General features: G+C 49.4%; 1 protein-coding gene and 1 long non-coding RNA gene across 5 annotated transcripts in view; one reads left to right on the top strand and one right to left on the bottom strand.

The window, feature by feature from the left end:
• Positions 1-23,122, top strand: part of LOC101025981 (brain expressed associated with NEDD4 1) — a 60,370-nt gene extending 37,248 nt beyond the window's left edge. For both annotated transcript variants that reach the window (XM_009196585.4, XM_021932054.2), the window contains exons 2-4: positions 8,979-9,242; positions 17,487-17,637; positions 20,920-23,122. In XM_009196585.4, coding sequence (XP_009194849.1) covers positions 17,525-17,637; positions 20,920-21,259 — 453 coding nt within the window. In that variant the 5' untranslated portion in view covers positions 8,979-9,242; positions 17,487-17,524 and the 3' untranslated portion in view covers positions 21,260-23,122. The remainder of the gene's footprint in view (positions 1-8,978; positions 9,243-17,486; positions 17,638-20,919) is intronic.
• Positions 14,992-21,621, bottom strand: LOC108583542. 3 transcript variants are annotated; one of them, XR_004179745.1, is made up of 5 exons: positions 21,509-21,621; positions 19,254-20,753; positions 17,837-17,978; positions 16,601-17,480; positions 14,992-15,937 (listed from the first exon to the last, which is right to left on the bottom strand). It is a non-coding gene; the product is annotated as an uncharacterized LOC108583542 (long non-coding RNA). The 3 variants fall into 3 exon arrangements; XR_004179746.1 differs by lacking the exon at positions 21,509-21,621 and having other exon boundaries at positions 16,601-16,789; positions 17,323-17,480; positions 19,254-20,925; XR_002519288.2 differs by lacking the exon at positions 21,509-21,621 and having other exon boundaries at positions 19,254-20,925.
• Positions 23,123-23,302: the final 180 nt, after the last annotated feature.

The following is a 23,302-nucleotide window of genomic DNA, read 5'->3' as shown; positions in this document are numbered from 1 at the left end:
ATAACCAACTGTAGCCAGTTGTAGTCTCAGCATGGAGTGCTGTGTTGAGAAGGATGCTGAGGCTACCTTCTGAACCGAACTGGAAAGAGAATCATGGTCAATTAGTAATGTCTGCCATTGGCATAGACTTAGAAAGTGGTGGCAGGTATACTATAGATTCACCAGACAAGGACTAGATTTCTCCTAAGTTCAGGTCAAACAAGGCAAATTAAACTGATTCCATTTGCCTGCAAGAAAAAAAATGGAGGAGAGCCTCACCTTGCCACGTTTTCTCTGTGAGTCTTAAAGAAAAATGACAAACTTTAGTTTACTGTAGAGAATAAAAATTAGAGGTTGGCACTTCATCCAAAACTCAAGCTGTCACAATCAGTCAAAAAATAGAGAAGAAACTGAATTCTAGACTAATGAAGAGACAGACACAGAGCCAACTAAGTTCTCTGCAGTTCACTCAGTCACCCAACAAATATTTAATGAGCACCTATTATGTGCCCAGTACCTGGCTGGGTGCTACAGATTCACGCAATAAAAGAGTCAAGACAAGGCCAGGGGCAGTGGCTCACACCTGTAATCCCAGCACTTTGGGAGGCCAAAGTGGGTGGATCACCTGAGGTCGGGAGTTCGAGACCAGCCTGGCCAACATGGTAAAACCCTGTCTCTACTAAAATTACAAAATTAGCCAGGCATGGTGGCACATGCCTATAATCCCAGCTACTTGGGAGGCTGAGGCAGGAGAATTGCTTGAACCTGGGAGGTGGAGGTTGCGGTGAGCTGAGTTCACACCATTGCACTCCAGCCTGAACAAGAGTGAAACTGTCTAAAAAAAAAAAACAAAAAAAAAAAACTGTCAGGACAGATGGGATGTCTGCCTTCAAAGATCTAACAATCTAATGAGGTGGACAGGGAATCCAAAGACATCATAATTTAATAAACAAGTAAACAAATAAATAGGCAGGATGTTTAGGGATTGTGATGACTGCTGTTCAAAGAAAACACATGGGATGATATAACATAGTGGCATGGAGGCCAATCAGGAGCAACCTCTCTGAGGAGCTGACTTTCAATGAAAGATCTAAAGGATGAGAAAGAGGCAGCTGTGCACCGTATACTTTGTGGGACTACCATGAATAATACTCATATTCATGTACAAATTTTTGTGTGGACTTATGTTTTTATTTCTCTTGGGCATATGCCTAGGAGTGCAATTGCTGGATCATGTGATAATTATGTTTAACCATTTGAGAACTGCCAGTCTGTGTTCACAAAGCACCTGTACCTTTTACATTCCCACCAGCAGTTGATAAGGGTTTCCATTTCTCCACATCCTCACCAACACTTGGCATTATCTGTCTTTTTTATTATAGCCATCCTACTGGGTATGAAATGGTATCTCATTGTGGCTTTGATTTGCATTTCTCTGATGGCTAATGATGTTGGGCAACTTTTCATGTGCTTACTGGCCAATTGTATCTTCTTTGGAGAAATGTCTATTCAGATCTTTTGACAATTTTTAATTGGGTTATCTTTTTATTATTGAGTTGTAATATCTTTTTACATATTCTAGGTACAAGTCCCTTATGAGATAAGTGATGCACAAATATCTTCTCCCATTCCACAGACTGTCTTTTCACTTTCTTGAAGGTATCCTTTGATGCACTAGTTTTTTAATTTTGATGTTTATCTATTTTTCTTTTGCTTCTTGTGCTCTTGGTGTCGTATCTAAAAATCATTTGCCAAATCCAAAATCACAACAACTTATCCCTATGCTTTTATCTAAGAGTTTTATAGTTTTAGGTCATACATTTAGGTCTTTAATCCATTTTCAGTTGATTTTTCTATATTATATAGGGAACCCAACTTCATTCTTTTGAATGTAAGCATTCAGTTATCCTAACACCATTTGTTGAAAAGACTATTCTTTCTTCCATTTAATTGTCTTGGCACCCTTGCTGAAAATCCACTGACCATAAATGTGAGGGTCTGTTTCTCAACTCTCAAGTCTAGTCCATTTATTTATATGTCTATCTCCATGCTAGTACCACACTATCTTGATCACAGTAGCTCTGTAGTAAGTTTTGAAATCAGGAAATATGTCCCCTCCAACTGTGTTCTTTTTTGAGGTTATTTTAGCTATGTTTGGCCCCTTGAATTTTCATGTGAATTTTAAGATCAGCGTAAGATTATTTCAGTTTCTGCAAGGAAGGCTGGAACTTTGATCAGCATTGTGTTGAATCTTCAGATGAATTTGGGGAGTATTGTCATCTTAATATTTAGTCTTCTGAAACACAAACATGGGATGTCTTTCTATTTATATGGGTCTTTAATTTCTTTTGAAAATGTTTTAGAGTTTTCAGAGTATACATTTTGTGTTTTTTTTTTTTTTTTTTTCTTGAGACAGAGTCTCGCTCTGTCACCCTGGCTGGAGTGCAGTGGCGCGATCTCGGCTCACTGCAAACTCCATCTCCCGGGCTCAAACGATTCTCCTGCCGCAGCCTCCTGAGTAGCTGGGATTACAGGCACCTGCCACCACACTGGGCTAATTTTAATTGTACTTTTAGTAGAGATGGATTTCACCATGTTGGCCAGGCTGGTTTCAAACTCCTGACCTCAGGTGATCCACTGGCCTCAGCCTCCCAAAGTGCTAGGATTACAGGTGTCAGCCACTGTGCCCAGCCTAAGTTTTGTACTTCTTTTGTTAAATTTGCTCCTGAGTATTTCATTCTTAATTTCATTTTAGATTTGGTCATTGCTACTATATAAATAAACTATTGATTTTTATATATCAGTCTTGTATCCTGCAACCTTGCTGAATTTATTAGTTCTAATAGTTTGTAAATGAATTCCTTAGGATTTTTTATATACAAGATTATGTCATCTGCAAATGTAGTTTTACTTCTTCCTTTATTGTATTTGACAATACATTAAATGCATATTGTATTGCCTTTTATTTCATTTTCTTGCCTAAGTTTCCCCGTCTAGAATCTCCAATATAATGTTGAATAGAAGTGGCAAAAGTGGACATTCTTGTCTAGATCCTGATCTTAGGGAGAAGGTTTTAGTCTTTCACCATTAAGCACCATGTTATCTGTGGGTCTTTCATAAATGCCCTTTATCAGGTTGAGGAAGTTCCCTTCTATTTTTAGTTTGTTGAGTGTTTTTATCAAGAAGAATTCCATTTTGTCATGTTTTTCTCTGTTTTGATCATGTAGTTTTTGTCCTAAAGTCTATTGATGTGGTATATTACATTAATTGATTTTTTGGATATTAAACCAATCTTGCATTCCCGGGATAAATCTTATCTAGTCCTGGTGTATAATCCTTCTTATGTGTTAGATCCAATTTGCTAGTATTTTGTTGGGGATTTTTGCATCTATATTCCTAGGAGATATTGTTCTGTAATTTTCTTTTCTTGTAATGTCTTTGTCTAGTTTTGGTATCATGGGAATGCTGGACTTATAGAATGAGTTGATAAGTGTTCCCTCCTCTTCTATTTTTTAGAAAAGTGTACGGAAATTGGTATTATTTCCTTTTTAGCTTTTTGTGTTGTGATAAAATATATATAACATAAAATTTATCACTTTAACCATTTTTAAGTATACAGTTTGCTGGTATTGAGTACAGTCACATTGCTGTGCAGCCATCAGCACTATCCATCTCCAGAACTCTTCTCTCATCCCAAACCAAAATCCTGTATGCATTAAAGTTATTATTTATTCTGTAAATTTTTGGTAGAATTCTCCAATGAGTTATCTGGTCCTGGGATTTTTTTTCTGGAAAAGGAAGCTGAAAAGTTTTCTCATGTTAATAATTCAATCTCTTTGCTTGTGATAGGACTCGTCAGAGTTTCTGTTTCTTTTTAAGTCTTTTTCCTTACTTTTGTGTATTTCTTGGAATTTGTACATTTTATCCAAGTTATCCAATTTGTTGGCATACAGTTAGTTGTTCATAGAATTCCTTGAAAATTCTTATTTCTGCAAAGTCTGTGGTAACACCTGTAACTGGGACCACAGGTGTGAGCCACCACACCTGGCTAATATTTTGTATTTTTAGTAGAGATAGAGTTTCACCATGTTGGCCAGGCTGGACTTGGAACTCCTGGCCTCAAGTGATCCACCCACCTTGGCCTCCCAAAGTGTTGGGATTACAGGTGTGAGCCACCGTGCCCAGCCAAATTTGTTAATCTTTTTAAAGAACCAACTTCTAGACTGGGCGAGGTGGCTCACACCTATGCTCCCAATTACTCAGGAGGCTGAGGCAGGAGAATCACTTGAAGCTGGGAGGCAGAGGTTGCAGCTGCACTCCAGCCTGGGAGACAATGTGAGACTCTATCTCAAAAAAAAAAAAAAAAAAAAGAAAGAAAAGAAAACTTCTGGTTTTATTGGCTTTCTCTATTGTTTTTATATTCTTTATTTCACTAATTTCCACTCTGATCTTTATTATTTCCTTCCCTCTGCCCACTTCAGATTTAATTTGCTCTTCTCTTCCCAGTATCTTAAGGTAGAAGGTTAGGTTGTTGATTTGAGATCTTTTTTCATTTTTAATGTAGACATGTACATACATAAATTTCCCTCTAAACACTGCATTAGCTGCAGCCTGCAAGTTTTTTCTTTTGAGATGGAGTTTCGCTCTTGTTGCCCAGGCTGGTGTGCAGTGGCACAATCTTTGCTCACTGCAACCTCTGCCTCCTGGGTTCAAGTGATTCTCCTGCCTCAGCCTCCCACGTTGCTGGGATTACAAGCACCCACCACCATGCCCGGGTAAATATTTTTTTATTTTTAGTAGAGATGGAGTTTCACCATCTTAGTCAGGAGGGTCTCAAACTCCTGACCTCAAGTGATCCACCCACCTCACCCTCCTAAAGTGCTGGGATTACAGGCATGAGCCGCTGCGCCCAGCCTGCATCCCACAAGTTTTAGTGCAATGTCATTTTAACTTATCTCAAAGTATTTTCTAATTTCCTTTATGCTTTTCTCTTTATTTGACTATTTATTAGTGTGCTGTTTAATTTCCATGTATTTGTGAATTTCACAAATTTTTTGTTATTAATTTCAAATTTTTTATTGTAACCAGAAACATACTTTGTACAATTTCAATCATTTTAAAATCTATTGAGGCTTGTATTATGGCCTATCCTTAAAAATGTTCCACGTGTGCTTCAGAAGAATGCATATTCTGCTGTTGTTGGGTGAAGTGTTCTATAGATGTCTATTAGGTCTAGTTTGTGTATAATGCTGTTCTAATCTTATATTTCCTGATTGGTCTCTGCCTAGTTTCTCTATACCTTATTAAAAATTGAATATTGAAGTCCCCAACTATTATTATTTTATTGTATTTTCCCTCAATTTGTTAAACTTTGCTTCATGAATTTGGGGACTCTATTATTAGGTGCATATATGTTTATAATTGTTATAACTTCCTGATGAATTAACTCTATCACTATAAAATGACATTTTTTGTCTTCAAGTCTATTTTTTCTGATATTATGGCCACTGCATCTTTCTTATTATTGCAATTTGCATGGCATTTCTTTTTCCTTCCTTTTAGTTTCAACCTATTTGTGTCTTTGGTTCACAAGTGAGACTCTTATAGACAGTATATAGTTGGATTCTGTTTTTTACCCATTCTGACAATCTTTCTTTTGATGGGATTATTTAATCAATCAAATTTAATGTTATTCATACAGTTGGATTTACATCTGCCATTTTGCTTTTTGTCTTGTGTATGTTTCATGTTTTTGTTTCTCTTTTTCTCCTTTTTGCTTCCAGTGAATATTTTCTAATGTAATATTTTAATTTCTTTAATGATTTTTTCACTATATTTGAGTTATGTCCTTAGTGGTTGCTCTAGGGCTTGCCATATACATCTTAACTCATTAGAATCTACTTAATACTTATACTAACTTCATTCCAATGAGAATTAAGTTACTCCAATATAACTCTATTCCCTCATCCCTCTTTTTGTGCTATTTTTCTTATATATCTGAGAACTTCTTATCCAGCTCCTTAGGTTTACTGGGGAGAGCAAGACCCAGAGAGAGTCTGGCTGGGCTATGTACTGGCTGTCTGACCACAGATGAATCACTTAAAATTCCTTGAGCCTCAGTGTCCTCACCTGTAAAATGGCGAGAAAATGGCTGCTCCAAGAATGAAATGAGCTCTTATCACTTATCCTACACATAGTAGGAGCTCTGAAAACAGTGGCCTGTGTTTGACCCTCAAAGAATTCCAGGAATTTTTATACCCCATTGTTCTTTAAAAGGCCATATATGCAAAGCAACCCCCAAATGCAGAAGTAGCCAAGAACTCACAATGTGAGGCAGACAAATCTAATTTTTCAGTACAGAGTGACTTATTTGGGGAACTTAAGGATGGAAGCGTAGTCTTGGACAGCAGCAAAACAGGTAGATCTCCACACTGTTAATCCCCAGACCCAGGGCTTATATATCATAGGGAAAGAGTATACATGCTCTGTGCAAGACAATTAAAGGCAGCCCTCCAGAACAGCCAAGAATGCTACATGCGTCATAACCTATAATTTGTGCAATAACATCAAGGCTGACATGTTCTTATGCTAAGGACAGTAAATAAAGTGAGAATCAGGAGGCTTTCACAGGACTGGGGCTAATCAGAAGTCAACATGGCGGATTAGCATCTGTATTAGTCCATTCTTACATTGCTATGAATACCTGAGGCTAGATAATTTATAAAGAAAAGAGGTTTAATTGACTCACAGTTCCACATGGCTGGGGAGGCCTCAAGAAACTTACAATCATGGCAGAAGGCACCTCTTCACAGGGCAGTAGGAGAGAGAATGAGTGCAAGCAGGGGAAATGCCAGACACTTATAAAACCATCAGATCTCATGAGACTCACTCATTATCACGAGAACAGCACTGGGGAGAGAAACAGCCCCCAAGATTCAATTACCTCCACCTGGTCCTGCCCTTAACACATGAGGATTATAGGGATTACAATTAAAGGTGAAATTTGGATGGGGACACAGAGCCAAACTATATCAGCATCCAAGATGGAGTCACTCTTATCTCCACACCCCGCATTCTCACATCGGAGAGTCAGGAAGCATGCATGTCCAACCGAAGCCTTAGGGCGCTTCCTCTCTCCCGTGCATGCCTCTCCAGGGGAGCGTCTCACAGTGAACTTCAGCAAAGGCTTGGCTCTCAGGGTGGGATGACATACAGGCCCAGACACTAGGGCCTCCATCTCAGTCCCTCCTGATGAAGGCCAGTAGGCTGCAAGAGCCACCAGCATGGGTCAGACCTGCCCCAAGGGCATGTTTCTCGCCCCAGCTAAGGTCCTGAGTTTGTGCTTTACCACCTGTTCCTGTTGTAGGTTGAATGTGGTTGAGGCTTTTGGAGTCAGTGCTAGAAAGGTATGGGAAGGAGAAGCGATCACAGCTGAATGTCAAGCCTCTGATTGGTAGATGATCAGGCCCTCACCTGGGAAAAAAGCCCTTCTACAGCTACTTAGGCAGGTGGTCACCCATGCTGTCCTTGATTACCACCCAAGACAGAGGCCTTACTCTCCTGAGGCATCGCAAGGCCTCCCTGCCATTTCCCCATCTGGTCTCAAGACTGGAGCTACTCACTCAATACATGCATTAGGCAACTTTGGAGTGCCCAGCCCCATTGTTGAGTTTGAGGACACAGAGAGTGATCAAACACAAGCCCTGGAAACCAGACATGATCATATGTAACAAATGCAAAGCTGGGGCTTGAACATGGGCTCTGGGAGAATGTGCAAGGGGACCCTTCTCAGAACAGAGCCCAGGAAAGATCTGACCTTCCTGGTGCTTGCCCGTGACCCTGTGGTTCATTAAGTATCTGAAGCTGGCTCCCTACTGCTGTTCAGAGACCCGGCTGGCAGCCTCAGGAAGGGTTTGCACTGAGAGCAGGAGATGCACTGAGGGCAGAAGAGCAACCACTGGACTTTGAAGCCAGATCTAGGTTCTAGCTTAGCTCTGCCATGGAGTAACTGAGTGACCATGGGCCAGTCACTTACCAGTGCTGAGTCTTAGTCCACCTGTCTGTGAAAGGAGAAAGCTGCATCCTGAGTTGCAGGGCTGAGTTGGAGGGAATTCAGTGACACTCCAAGACACTCACTAATGAGGAGCTGACTGTCCAAGTGAGGCAGTGGGTGCCTATGGCTGCCCCTAGCTGACTCTGACCCCTCCCCAGGACCCCAGCTCCCAAGGCTCCATCATTTTTTCCAGTGGGAGGACTAAGTCACCTGTCCCCAGGAGTTTCTTTCTGTAGGACTCTGAAGGATCCAGCTGTTAGTCCTGGAGGAGGTTCCTGCACTCTCCTCTTGCTCCCACCACACCACATCCTCCCTGGAAGTCCCCTCCACCCCTCTGTGCCTTTGTCCCGCCTGGAATGCCTCTCCCTGCCTTCCCTGAGCTAACTCATCCTCACCCGCCAAGATCACCTTGGCCTTCCCTCTTCTGGGAAACCTTCTCTCATCTGATCCAACCCCCTGATGCAACTGGGTGAATTTCAGCCCACAGCCCCAGGCCTGCCTGAAGCCAGCAGAATCGTTCCTCATACTCTGTCCCCCTATACATCCCCCATTGCTTCCTAAGACATTGGTAAAATCATGTTGACCTTTCAACTTGTCTAGCTTTAAGAGTCTTGGATTCACTAATTTGCTGTGTGACCTTGGGCAAGTTCACTGCCCTCTCTGAGCTTCCCTTTTCCTATCTGTGAGGTAGTTCAGCTTGTGGGCAGAGGCTTCAGAGGAGAGGAGGGACAGTCAGCCCTCACTACCAGAGGCTCCTGTAGGCAGTGGAGTGAGGTGCTGCTCTCCTTCTCCCTCCCAGGAGCAGACAGGATAGAGTCTGTGGGCCTGAGCCCAGACCCTCCTCCATTTATTTAGGGAGCAACAGCTCACAGGGCAGCAGGGGCAGAGGAGGAAGGGGTGTGGCAGGCCTGGGCTCCAGCTTAGTGTCCTCTCTCTCTGTCCACAGTAGCACGATACAACCGCACCAACTACTTCTACCCCACATTCTCAGAGAGCTCAGAGCACAGCCATCTGCTCGTGTCCCCCGTGCTGGTGGCGAGTGCTGTCATAGGTGTGGTCATCATCCTCTCCTGCATCACCATCATCGTGGGCAGCATCCGCAGGGACAGGCAGGCCCGGCTTCAGCGGCACCGCCACCGCCACCGCCGCCACCATCACCACCACCATCACCACCGCCGGCGTCGACACCGAGAGTACGAGCACGGCTACGGTGAGCTGCTGCCCAGCCTGGGGCCCTGGGACCTCATCTGATTGCAATTGCAACCTAGGAGGCATCAAGGAGTTGGCAACTCTGCCCTGGGTGGAGCAGGGTGGTCGGGAAATCATCCTAGAAGTCTTGGGTGATCAGGAAGAGCTCACAGGTGCCCACCATAATGTTCTCAGTGGCATGAGAGGCCCAGTTGACTGCTAAGAGAGAAACTCAGGCCGGGCACAGTGGCTCACGCCTGTAATCCCAGCACTTTGGGAGGCCAAGGCGGGCGGATCACAAGGTCAGGAGATCGAGACCATCCTGGCTAACACGGTGAAACCCCGTCTCTACTAAAAATACAAAAAATTAGACGGGCACGGTGGCGGGCGCCTGTAGTCCCAGCTACTCGGGAGGCTGAGGCAGGAGAATGGCGTGAACCCGGAAGGCGGAGCTTGCAGTGAGCCAAGATTGCGCCACTGTACTCTAGGCCTGGGTGACAGAGCGAGACTCTGTCTCAAAAAAAAAAAAAAAAAAAAAAAAAAAAAAGAAACTCAGAGTGAGGCTGAAGGTCAGAGGGAGACTGTATCATTCCTCCCCTGCCACTGTTGGTCCAGGCTGCACCAAGGGCTGGTCCAGCTGGTGCCTGGATGGATGGACAGATGGATGGATGGATGGATGGATGAGATGGAGTGGATGGATGGATGAGAGGAATGGATGGGTGAGAAGGGAGAAGGACTCATAGGGAAATGGATGGATGAGGGGTGAGGCGATGGACAGATGGAGGTTGAGTGGAAGAGTCAGTGGATGGGTGGAGAGATGGATGGGTGGAGAGTATGAATGGATAAATGGGTAGATGAAAGGATGGATGAATGAGAAAATGGAGGGATGGATAGATGGGTGGATTGAGTGTTATGCCTGAGTGGAGGGATGGAAGGGAGGGCTGAGTGGAGGAATGGAAAGATAAATAGGTGGGTAGTGGGATGGGCTGATGGGGGTGAATATATGAATAAGTGAATGGATGAACTGATGGAATGAATGATGAGTGAATGAAACTATCCCTGGTGAGAGCCAGCAGAGTGCAAATAGAACTGATCTGAGGGTCTCCCAGTTGTTGGGATCACCCTTAAACGGAGTTGGTGGCTAATTCTTGGCTGACCAGTCCCAAATCTGTGCATGTGGCCAGAATGCCTGAACTTTTTACAGAACGCAGCCACCTGACTGTGTCACTCCTGGAAGGGGCCAGCTGTCGAAGGCAGCAGGAAAAAATTCAATTGCATTCCATTCTCAGACAATTTTCAACGGCAGGAAAAAGTCAGACTCTTCCTTCCCAAATCACCATCCACAGGCCTTCAGAGGCTTCTGCCTAGGCCCAAGGCCACCACCAGACAGGGAAAAGAAAAGCAGGACCTTGGAGATGCTGAACAGCAATAGGCACCCTTCACACTGTGGGGTGAAGTGATGCCAACCTCCTAGGAGCCACAGCCATGGCCAGACCTGAGGCGTTTCGCCCTCCAAGGCAGGAAGAGCTTGGGGAAAAGGAAGATAGGAAACATTTTTAAAATAGATTGAATTGGGCCGGGTGCGGTGGCTCAAGCCTGTAATCCCAGCACTTTGAGAGGCCGAGACGGGTGGATCACAAGATCAGGAGATCGAGACCATCATGGCTAACCCGGTGAAACCCCATCTCTACGAAAAAATACAAAAAACTAGCCGGGCGAGGTGGTGGGCACCTGTAGTCCCAGCTACTCGGGAGGCTGAGGCAGGAGAACGGCGTGAACCTGGGAGGCGGAGCTTGCAGTGAGCGGAGATCTGGCCACTGCACTCCAGCCTGGGCGACAGAGCGAGACTCCGTCTCAAACAACAACAAAAAAATAGATTGAATTGGATCTGATCAGCCCTGGCCTTTGGAGCCCCTCCTCCCCCTCGCAGACACACCCTGATTAGCCAGGTTTGGGGTATTTCCTGTCCTTTATCACAGAGTTAACTGGTTAAGAAGGGGACTAAGGGGTAGCTGGAGTTAGTGAACAGGTGCCTGGTAGTAATGGCCAATAAGTAAGGAGTGCTTGCTGGGTGCCTGGCGCTGTTTGTGCATAATCTCGCTGTGCAAAATCCTCACCATAGTCCTAGTGAGATGATAAAAGTCCTACCTTTTATCATCATTCCAATTGACAGATCAGAAAGTTCAGGCTGGAGTGATTAAGTAACAGGGTGGGACCACCCAGCCAGCGAGTTGTGGATCCCAGACTTGAGCCCAGGCAGCCTGACCTGGCACCCACAGGCTGCCGGCTGCATAGCACTGCCTGGAGGTGGAGATGTCAGGGAGACGCCCCTGGGAGCCACCCCATGGGCTCAAGGCAGTGTCCAGCAGACACGTACATGGCCACAGTGGGTGTCACTCAGACCTGGATGTCGCTCCCCTGGGAAAGCTGTTAGGAGAACCAGAAGAGCAGGAGGCTGGACCTTATGTAAGACACAGAGGGACATCCCAGGACAAGTCGGGACAAGTGGCCACAGCAGGCTAGTGGACTGTTCTCACTGTCCAACAATGAGGATCAAAGAGAAAGTTCAGCATAAATAAAACAGACGTCAAAAACTCAGACGTGGAAAACTCAGCCCACCCAGTCTCCGCAAGTCTCCCCAGAAGCCAGGGACTCCCCAAGGAGACAAGCCAGGAGCACTCCTAAGCCAGGACGGGCCAGTCCCACCCCCGCATCACCAGCCTGAGCCTGGAGAGTCCAGGGCTCCTGCCCAGAGCATGCCCATCCCCGCCAAGAGAAACCCAGGACCCCCAGCCCTGGAGGGTGTCGGGCAGACCCAGGATGGTCATCCTGCCGCCTGCCCTTTGCACAGCCTGGCCCTTACCCAGCTCCTCCCACTCCTCTCCAGTGTCCTGTCCATGCTCCTTACAGCCCCTTTGCCTGGGCTCTTCTCTCTGCCCTGACTGCCATTCCCTGGGCTTCTCCAACCGAAAAAAGCCTTCCAGGCCCCACTCAAAGGCTGCCTCCTTATGGGAGCTTGTCTGGCCTCTCCTCACACCTACCAGGCAGAGGTGAATGGGTGTCCCCCTCCCCTGTACCTCCTCAGCATTGCACTCACGCCTGCCTCAGTGTCTCAGTCACGGGGTGATTATGCTGCATCCATGAGAGCAGGGCCCACAGGTGACTCCCGGCTACCCAGCCTTGGGCCTGGAGGAAGCGCTCCATGGGCAAGGTAGGAGCCACCATATTTTATCCTCAAGGCAAAAGATGTAGTGGCCCCCTTTAAAGACTAGGAAACTAGTCAGGTGCGGTGGCTCATGCCTGTAATCCTAGCACTTTGGGAGGCTGAGGCGGACGGATAGGTCAGGAGTTCAAGACCAGCCTGGCCAACATGGCAAAACCTTGTCTCTACTAAAAATACAAACATTAGCCAGGCATGGTGGCACATGCCTCTAATCCCAGCTACTCGGGAGGCTGAGGCACAAGAATCGCTTGAACCTGGGAGGCATAGGTTACAGTGAGCAGAGACCATGCCACTGCCCTCCAGCCTGGGTGACAGAGCGAGACTCTGTATCAAAAAATAAAAAATAAATAAAGAATAGGAAACTGGGCTGGGTGCCATGGCTCACACCTGTAATTTCAACACTTTGGGAGGCCGAGGTAGGAGGAACGCTTCAGATCAGGAGTTTGAGACCAGCCTGGGCAGCACAGCAAAACCCCATCTCTACAAAAAAAAAAAAAAAATGTAAAAATTATCCAGGTGTGGTGGCACATGCCTGTAGTCCCAGCAACTCAGGAGACTAAGTCGGGAGGGTCCCTTGAGCCCTGATCAAGGCTTCAGTGAGCTATGATCTCACCACTTCATGCCAGCCTGGGTGACAGCAGAGAGAGACCCTGTCTCTAAAGAAATAAGAAAAAAATTAAGACTGGAAAACTGAGGCACAAAGAAGCAACTTGTTCAATGACTTATCTTGGAGCGCATGCTAGGAGCCCACAGTAGTTCCCAAGCTGAGAGGGCTGAGCCGTTGGCCTTGGCGCAGAGGAAAGAGATGTACCTGGGGGTGGGCCAGCCCCTCTGTAGCCTATGGTGGCCTCGGGACTGGTGCCAATGAACGAGGCCTCAGCTCTGTCCCTGGAGTGCGTGGGATGACCGAGGTCACAGCTCTGCCAAGCAGGATCAGGCCTTGGCTTCCCCGCTGTAGCCTGTGGTAGTGGTGACCCCTGTGGGGTTCTGGCCTCCCTGCCCCACTTCTGCTCTCAGCTCCAACTTGGCACCTCCTGGGGCCTCGGCAGGGAGCCCTGAAGTGCTGTTGCCCCACACCTTCCCCTGGCCTTCTGGAGGGTGCGCAGGGGCTGCTGGGAGCCTTGGGAGGGTCTCAGGGAAGAGGGAAACATACTGTGAGCAGCTGTGGGAGGACATGAAAGCAGCACCACCAGGCATGGTGCCTAACACCTGTAATCCCAGCACTTTGGAAGGCCAAGGTGGGAGGATGGCTTGAGCTCAGGAGTTTGAGGCTGCAGTGAGCTATGATCACACCACTGCACTCCCGCCTGAGCAACAGAGCAAGACCCTGTCCCTTAAAAAAAAAAAAAAAAATTAAAAAAGGGAGGGGCAGTGCACCAGCAAGCCCCAACCTTTGGCACTGGGCCCCTTCCACCTGTCAGACACACCCACAGCCCCCCAGCTCTGGTGACTGAAGCCCTCTTGGCCTCTGTCCCACCCCTCTGGCTATGGATTCCTCTCCTCTGTCCCTTTATAGGTGAAGGTCCCTCAGATCCCACACCTTGGTCCTGCTCCTCTCTCTACACCCACTCCCTGCTCCACCTCATCCACCATCCATCATCCTCCCTTACCTGGCTCCAGCTCTCAGGTCAGCTCCAGAACAACATGCCCAGAAGTCCCCTGGACATCACCCCGCGAAGCCCCACAGGCACCTCAGGCTCCAGGTGTCCACAGAGGCCTGATTTCCTACTTCCTATGCGCATCCTCAGGAAAGTTGCCAAAACTCTCTGTGCCTCAGGCGAGTTGTCTATAAAACTGGTACCGGAGGATCCATCTCAAATAGTTATTGTGAGGACTAAATTAGCACAGCACCTGGCTAATGGGTATATACATGCTCAATAAATGTGAGCTATTTTCAGCATCTCTTTTTCTCCAAGAAAACCTGCTCCCAGGCCACTGCACTAATGCCAGCTGTCCCTGCCTGCCAGCCACCAGCCTGGCACCTCTAAGGCATTCTCCACAAGGCGACCAAAGTGACAGGACTGTGACCACTTCCCAATGGCTCCCCATTGCCCTCAGGACAGAGCTGGCCCTCTGCCTGCCCACAGAACCTTTCTGTAGTCTAGCCAGACAGAGAGAGGAGCCACAAATGTTTGAGAATGAGATGGGGGTGGGGCAGGAAGAAGAAAGAGGGAGGGAGGGAGGGACAGAGGAAGGAAGGAGGGAGAAATAAAGAGAGAAAAAGAAAGAAAGAAAAGAAAGAAGAGAGAGAAAAAAGAAAAAGGAGAAAGAAGAAAGAAAAAAGAAAGATGAAAGACAGGAAAGAAAAGAAAGGAAAGAAAGAAAGAAAGAAAGAAAGAAAGAAAGAAAGAAAGAAAGAAAGAAAGAAAGAAAGAAAGAAAGAAAGAAAAGAAAAGAAAGAAAGAAAGAAAGAAAGAAAAGAAAAGAAAGAAAGAAAGAGAAAGAAAGAAAGAAAGAAAGAAAGAAAGAAAGAAAGAAAGAAAGAAAGAAAGAAAGAAAGAAAGAAAGAAAGAAAGAAAGAAAGAAAGGAGGGAGGGAGGGAGGGAGGGAAGGAAGGAAGGAAGGAGAGGGAAAGAAAGAAAGAAGAGAGAAGGAAAGAAAGAAAAAGAAAATTCTGTAATTCTGTTCCATTTTGAGCTTCAAGAGAGATCTGGTGGCTGACTCTGTCTCCTGTCACTTGCTGCAGGTTTAGAGCAAGTGACTTCACTCTCGGTCCCTTCATCTGGTGGAAGGGGTAACCACTGCTCTCCTCCCAGAGTGGGCTGTGAGGTAGATGAGATCATAGAAATTGAGCACAGCAGGTCCTCATGGGTGCCAGTTCCTCTTCCTCCCTCTCCCAGAACCTGTCAAGGGGCAGTGAACTTGGAGTGATGTTAAATAATGAACCACGGTATTGGGGTGAAGAGGAGGTTTCACCTTAGTGAAGTGGGAAGCAGGGCTTCCGGATTCCTGGACTATCTGGGTCTGTGCTGACAGGGAAGTCAGGAGAGAAGGGAAAAGAAGGGATTTGGGAAGTTCGAATGGGGGTGGAGGGTGCTCGTTTCTTTCCAGTTGTTTCTCAGGAGCTCTGCCCAGCTGCATGTCTCAGGTTTGGGGTCTGAGCACCTTAGGGCAGCCTCAGTTTTCCCAAGATGCTCCCCTCTGGGAAGTCCAAGAAAAAGCAGCCCAAGAAGAAAGGGTAGATAGCAGCTTGCTTCAGCCCTAACAGCTCTCAGTGCTGCCCACCAGCCAATCCACTCAGGTCCAGGAAGCAGCCCTGACTTTCCCCAGGGATCCCTGTGTGACCAGCACACCTGCTGCCCTGCAGGTGGAACCCTCCCCTGAACCCAAAACCCCTTCCCTGGCAATGCTGGCTAGTGGGGGGAAGGGGTGCCTGGCACCCGAGCCCAGCAGCCCTGGTTCAACTTCCAGCCTCACCTTGTTGCTGTGTGCTGTTGTCTTTCCTTAGTTTCTTCCCTAAGTTCTTCCAAAAATTCTGTCTCTCAGCTGGTGCCCTGAACAGGAGAAACAAATCTCATTTCAGCTCCTTTTTAACAGCATATGTTATTGACTTCATTTATCCTAGTAGAAAAGTAATGTGTGTTCATTGAAAACCTTAAAAATATAGACAATATAAGAAAAGAAATATAAAGAAAGAAATAAGGGTCGTGATCCTGTCATCTGGACAGGGCCACCATCAACGTGTTTGGAATATTTTCTTCTGAGAGCTTTCTTGGTGTCGGTATATAACCCTGGAATTGTACCAGTAGATATCGTTTCATATCCAGATTCTTCCACTCACTATTATATGAAGAGTGGGGAAAAGAGTTTAGGGGAGTGGGAAGAGCAGTCTTTGGGTTTATACAGACTGCATAAATTCCAACTCCATGCTTCACCACGTATGTGACCCTGAGCATCAGCTTCCTTGTCTGCAGAATGGGGGTGGCAACTGCGCCACTCACAGCGGAGAAAGGTTATAGCTCCGCCCCTGATGTCAAGCCCCACCCCCAGAGGGGAGGAGGCACCTGGGAGCCCTGGGCTGGGGAGACCTCCTGTCGGAGCCACCTTTGCAGCTCCCACTGTTCCCATCCAGGACTACACCTGTCAGAAACTAGGCTGTAGAGAACTTAGCAAGGAGGAACCAAGACACCCAGCTGCCCTCCAGCCCAACCACTCACTGTGCGTTGTCCTCCAGCAAGTCACTGGTCCTCCCGGAACTTCAGCTGTGGAATGAGAGGATTCTGCTCCAGCAGTATTTCCTAAGCAGTGTTACTAGGTCTAAGAAAGGAAGATTCTGAGGTCGAATGCTGGACAAGCACAGTTAAATGTGTTTCTTAGCTGCAGGACTTTTCAGAGCCTTTGATGTACTGATACATGGTGAAAAAAAAAAAAAAAAAACGCAGAGGAGAATGCAGTGTGGGGAGGTGCCAGACTCATCACAGATGCCTTTTTTCCCCCCAAGATACCTAAAGGGAATTGATTGTGGTTGGGGTCGGGGAGGGCTGATCCCAGAGTTCTCTGCAGCCCTCGTTCCTTGCTACTCTCCTCCCCATTTTCCATGCCCAGCCCAACTCCACAGAAAGCACTCTTCTTTCTTATCTCCCTCCTTGGAAAGCTATTCAGTTCCCTTCTCCCAGCCTTCCCCTCTTCCCCTGGTTAAATCCTAGACAAGACTCAGCTGTAGCAGCCCCTCCTCCAGGAAGCCCTCCCTGACTTCCCAACTGGTCAGGCCTGCCTCTACTCCCACAGTCCCAGTAGGACCTCTACCAAACCTCACAACACACTGCCCAGTACCAGGCTATCCCCAAGGCAGGCTGCCACCACCTTGGGAGCTGGCCAGGACAGGGCCAGCTCTGCTTCCTCTCTGTATCCCCATGCCCAACACGACAATGGCACTCACATTCTGAAGCTGTCACTGATGGATGAAGGTAGCTGCGATTGGCGAGGAGAGGAGTGGTCAGGCGGGGAATCTGAGCCTCCATGGCCCCAGGTAGACCCATAGACCCATGAGGACCGTCCCTGCATGCTGGTCTGAGGCCCAGGCCGGTGGTCTGTTCCCTGCAGTGTTGGACGGGCACACATACAGCCACTCAAGCCACAGGATGCGCTATGCCTGCAGCTCCTCGGAGGACTGGCCCCCACCCTTGGACATCAGCTCTGATGGGGACGTGGATGCCACGGTACTCAGGGAGCTGTACCCAGATTCTCCACCAGGGTAAGGAGGCTATGTGGGGAAGGGGGCATTAGAGGATGGGGCCCTGGACACAAAGACCCCCCAACTCCATCACGGGAAAGAGTGGCACCTCTCCACATAGTATAAATGCAGAAAACACCTGCTCAGTGGGCATGGCCACCTCCTCCCCACTCCTGACCAAGTAGGTCCCATTGAGGCAGTGTGACTTAGCAGATGTCACCTGGAAGTGCTAGGAAAGGAAGAGACAAGCCCAGCTCCTCAGGCTGCTGACTAGGTGTGCCAGGAATGCCCTTGCAGTTTCAGGGGAGGTTCCATGGCAGCTGTCCTGAGCTCCCTGGGGATCTGCTCCTCCGGCTGTCTCCCTGGAGGTGGGAGGGAAGGCCAGAGAGTATTTGGTTATTTCAGTGACCATGGGATCAACTTCCCCTAGGGAAAAAAAAGTTCATTGTGTTTTAATAAATAACACCAGGGACTAGGGCAGCAAAGAGGGGACAAGCCCATATGCCGACATCTGATGGCCCCAGGTGCACTCGCTCTGGAAACTCTTTTTTTTTTTTTTTTTTTTTTTTTTTTTTTTTTTTTTTTGAGACGGAGTCTCGCGCTGTCGCCCAGGCTGGAGTGCAGTGGCGCGATCTCGGCTCACTGCAAGCTCCGCCTCCCGGGTTCACGCCATTCTCCTGCCTCAGCCTCCTGAGTAGCTGGGACTACAGGCGCCCACCACCGCGCCCGGCTAATTTTTTGTATTTTTAGTAGAGACGGGGTTTCACTGTGGTCTCGATCTCCTGACCTTGTGATCCGCCCACCTCGGCCTCCCAAAGTGCTGGGATTACAGGCGTGAGCCACCGCGCCCGGCCTGGAAACTCTTTCTTGTATGATCATGAGCAAGTTACTTAATCCTGCGGTGCCTGCTTCTCCATTGTTGAAATGTCCATGTAATAATACCTGCCCCGGCTGGGCACGGGGGCTCACGCCTGCAATCCCAGCACTTTGGGAGGCTGAGGTGGGCAGATCACGAGGTCAGGAGATCAAGACCATCCTGGCTAACACGGTGAAACCCCATCTCTACTAAAAATACAAAAAATTAGCCGGGCATGGTGGTGGGCGCCTGTAGTCCCAGCTACTCGGGAGGCTGAGGCAGGAGAATCGCTTGAACCCAGGAGGTGGAGGTTGCAGTGAGCTGAGATCGCACCACTGCACGCTAGCCTTGGCGACAGAGCGAGACTTCATCTAAAAAAAAAATAATAAAATAATAATAATAATACCTGCCCCACAGGATACTCATGAAAATGACACAGAAGTGCCGGTAAAATGCTCAGCAAGGCACTGGCTCTTCCCACCAGTGGTGTCGCTACTATTTCGAGGCCACAGGTGATAAACTATCCATGCTGAGGAGGACGAGGGGAGGGGATCAGGGAGGATGGGCTGACACGGGAAATCGGCCTTTGTCAAGCATGTGTGGTGCTTGGGTTGGGAGGAACTGGGACCTTCAGAGATACAGAGGAGGGTGTGACCAGCAGAGGGCACAGATGAACAAAGGCCCAGAGGCAGGTGAGCTCGCGTGTGCCGCACTACAGTGGGCACAGTGGGGCTTGACCTCTTCTCCCCTTCCCCTGCCCCGGCTTTCCAGTCAGACCCACCTGGGTTTGAGCCCATCCTGGACGCTGCCCAGGTTGATGCTCTCAGGCATGTCACTGTGGCTCTCAAGGGCTCCATTTCTTCATTTATGAAATAGGGACAAATAACCCTGCTTCCTGGGTTTTCCTGGAGAGGAAGATACTGTGGGTATCTGGGGATGTGGCTCAGGGTTAGACCTGAGCCCTCGGCTCCTGAGGCCATAGCCTGAGGACACAGGCACCTCCCCCCACCCCTAGGAGTCAGTGGCTCTAGCCTGTGTGGGGAAGGGCCAGCTGGGTCCCAGAGACCAGGAGCTGGACCCCAAGGAGACTGCCTCTGCCCAGTGAGGCTCATCAAAAGGACAGGAACCGGTGGGGCTGCTTCTGATGGAGGTGGAGGCACACAGATGCCCTGGGGGTACCTGGGAGCAGACTTCTCCCTGAGTCAGAGCAGAGCGTTGGGTTGGCCTCAGGCACGAGGGGGTGCCCCAGCTGCAGGCCTCCACTGTGGTCAGGCACCTCCCCCCAGGCTGGTTGGGTTCAGGGCCTGGACAGGGCTGGGCAGGCATGAGACAGGGGTGGGGAGGGGTGGGGAAGGTGGGGGCAAGACTAGGAAGACAGAGGTGATTCCCCCTCCAAACACACACACACACACACACACACACACACACACACACACACACACCTGCTGAGACCTCCCAGGCAACAAGGTCTGGCTGAGCCCGGGGCCTCTGTGGTCTCATCTGCAGCCACCGAGGCAGAGACTGGCCTTAGAGATCAAGACGGGTTTGTCTCAGAGAAGTGGGGGGGTCATGGAGCTAGAAGGAGAGAGTTATGCCCTCAGCTCCTGGGGGCCCCAGAGACAGTGGCAGTGGGAAGAGAAAGGGACAGGTGGAGCTTGTGGCCAGGAGGGCCCTGTGCCTGTGATCATGCCCACAGGAATGGCTGTGTCCAAACGGCCCTCGGGGCCCTCGAGCAGCCCCCTCCCCATGGGGAGCTCTTCTCTGGAGGGCCTTTGGTCCCCTCCTGCCAGCCCCTCTCAGGCAGATCACCCATCAGTACTCGAAGAGGGAAAGGGGTCAGGGCCTCCACCATTCCGTGCTAGGAGACCCCTCCAGTCCTGGATGAATGGCCCGTGTCCTCCCCCTTGCCCTTCCACCTTCACCCCTGCCCCAGGGGCTTGAGCAGGGGTGGTGCGGCCAGTCCTTTCCAGGGCAGTGGGTGCTTTTTTGCTCTGCATCTGTAGGTTCAGAGGGGCCCAGGTCACTCTTTCCTAAACTGAGAACGGGAACTTTGGAGTGGCTGGAGACCAAGGTGTCTTGTAGCCTGAGGTTGGTCCTACCCAGCCCCCACACACCCAGTGCGCTGCAGGGAGATGCTCCCTAGACAGTGGTCCCTGCTGCTGTGAGGCTTGCGAGGCACCGGAGACCCGGGGCAGCTCAGTGTTCATGCGTTGAGCTCACACCGCACACGAGGGCTGAGTCAGGTCCCGAATCCAGGTCCTAGGGGTTCTGAGGTCCCCCTCTGGAGGTGGAGGGAAGTAGTAGGGTTTCACTGGAGCCAGCGTGGACAAGGCCCACCCTGGTCCACAGCCAGGACAGCTTGTCACTGCAGATAGACACCTAGGCCTTTGGGAGAGACCCAGCCCTAAGGCCTAGGTGGGGCACTGAGGGAGCCTCTTCTCTTGTAGCTACGAGGAGTGTGTGGGGCCAGGGGCCACTCAGCTGTATGTCCCCACGGACGCACCGCCACCCTACTCTCTGACTGATTCCTGCCCCACGCTGGACGGCACCTCCAACTCAGGCAGCAGCCACAGCCCCGGCCGACACCAGCAGGAGCAGAGAACCCCGGCCCAAAGTGGCCTCCACACGGTCTCCATGGACACCCTTCCCCCCTATGAGGCTGTGTGTGGAGCCGGCCCCCCATCGGGCCTGCTGCCACTGCCAGGACCAGGCCCAGGGTCAAGGGGCTCCCAGGGCTCACCCACCCCAACCCAGGCCCTAGCCTCCGGCCCAGAGAGGATTGTGTGAGGGACCCAGCCGGCCGGGTCCTGCTGGTCCCTATGGGCTGAACCACATTCTTTAGGCACACAAAGGCATGCACACACACACACACACACACACACAGAGATGCACTCGTGACTCATACACACACAGACCAAACTTGTATACACACAGACATCTACACTGACATACCCCGTGTACACACACAGATCTAGACATGCTCCACATGTGTGTGCACATGCGCACACACAGGCCCACCACAAACACAAAACCCACCGGCAAAGGTTTCACAGAATGTGGAGCTCTCCTGGCCTCCCGTCCCTCCTCCTGGCCTGTTGGTTGTGCCTCTGTAGACAGTCCTGCGGGGAAAGAGGCGAAGTAGGAAGTTGGACTTTCTCTTCCCTCTCCCAGGCCCGTTTGCCCCTACCCTTGCCGGCAAGCTGTGCCCAAATTCTGATTCTGCCTCTGGAAACTGCTGGACCATCCAAGGTCAGCCGCCTGCCCTCACCCCTACCCCAGGGCCAGCTTGTCCTCCTGGGAGGCGGGACAGGCCCCAGTGAGGTTCCATTGTGCGCTGTGCCTATCTCTCAATTCCAGGGCAGATGAGCCACAACATCACCACCCTGCCACTTACAAAGTGGGGGACCTGGGTCTGGGGGCTCAGGTGCAACCTGGAGGCCCTCACAGCCCACCAGGCCCCCTCCCGACCCCAGTACCCTCAGTCAGGTGGTGCTAGTAGAGCCATCTCCTAAGCTGCAGGCCCCAGGTGGATGGGCAGGGCCCTTCATGGGTGTGCAGTGGCGGTTCCCTCGTCAGTCCAGCCACTGCCCAGGACTAAGGGTCTTCAAGGAAGATGAGGTCATTGTCCTTCTCCAGGTGGCTTCACCGCAGTGCTGCCTGGGCACCTCTCTGAGGCAGAGAAGTGGCCCCTCGCTCAGTCCCTGCCCGGCCGACCACTGTGGCCTGCACGCAAATGGGTCAGAGCCAGATCCCGGAGCTGGTGCTGTCCTCCTAGGTGGCCGCTCATAGCTGGGGATGGTGAGTGAATGTGTTCTGGCCTTGCCCACGTGGGTGTTTGCAGAGACAAAATGAAGGGGATATACTCCCCATAAATACCACCTTGCCACCACAAGAGGACCAGAAGGCTACTTGGCCTTGCTGCCACAGAAGGGGATTTGTAGGGTCAGCCTGGCTGCAGAAAGGCTGGCTCAGATCTTGACCGAGAAACCCCAGTGATTTCCATCAAAGACCACGCAGGTAATGGAAGTGATTCCTGAAGACCCAACCCACCGAGGGTGGCAGCCAAGCGTCCTTGAGGAGTGTCCCCGCCAGCATCGCCAGCAGCCATCACTCTGCCTCCCTCCCACCTCTTGTCCCCCATCGTTAAACAACAGCACCCTACCCAGCCTCCCCACATTTCTGTTCCTGTAATGAAGGGCTAAGACGATTTAGTAATCTCTTTCTTAAGCAGAGGAGTGGCAAGGATGGCAATCTGTTCTGGTGCGGAGCCGAAAGGAACCCACCCAGAGGTTCTGTAGCATCCTGCGTGCCGCCTCCTGGAGCCCCAGACTCCACCTGGGGGAGGGACTTGTTTACAAGCAGTTCTGACCACCTTAGTGGTGTACTGTTTTCTAGGCAAAAAATATCTGTCTGTTGTACTGTATAGCCTTTAAAATGCTCCAGGAACGAGACTCTTTTAAGAAACACATCCTGCTTCTGCAACTCCAGAGAGTGCTGGGGGAAAAAAAGGGATAAAAATTCCTACCTACTCATCAGTGTTTGAACGATGGAGCTGAATCCTTGTTCCTGGACTAGGCAATGAATAAGCAACAATGTATCTTTTCTGTGTTCAAAATAAATATATCATCAATAAAATGTAGCAAGAAGTAACACTTTGAGAGAGTGCATTAGGGTTCTTTTTTTCTTTCTTTTTTTTTTTTTTTCTTCAGACAGGGTCTCTCTCAGTCACCTAGGCTGGAGTGCAATGGTATGAACATAGCTCACTGTAGCCTTGAACTCCTGCCCTCAAGTGATCCTCCCACCTCAGCCTCCCAGGCAGCTGGGACTACA

The sequence above is a fragment of the Papio anubis genome, chromosome 18, assembly GCF_008728515.1.
Source record: "Papio anubis isolate 15944 chromosome 18, Panubis1.0, whole genome shotgun sequence".
Classification (NCBI taxonomy): Eukaryota; Metazoa; Chordata; class Mammalia; order Primates; family Cercopithecidae; genus Papio; species Papio anubis.
This window is presented reverse-complemented; position numbering and strand designations above follow the sequence as displayed.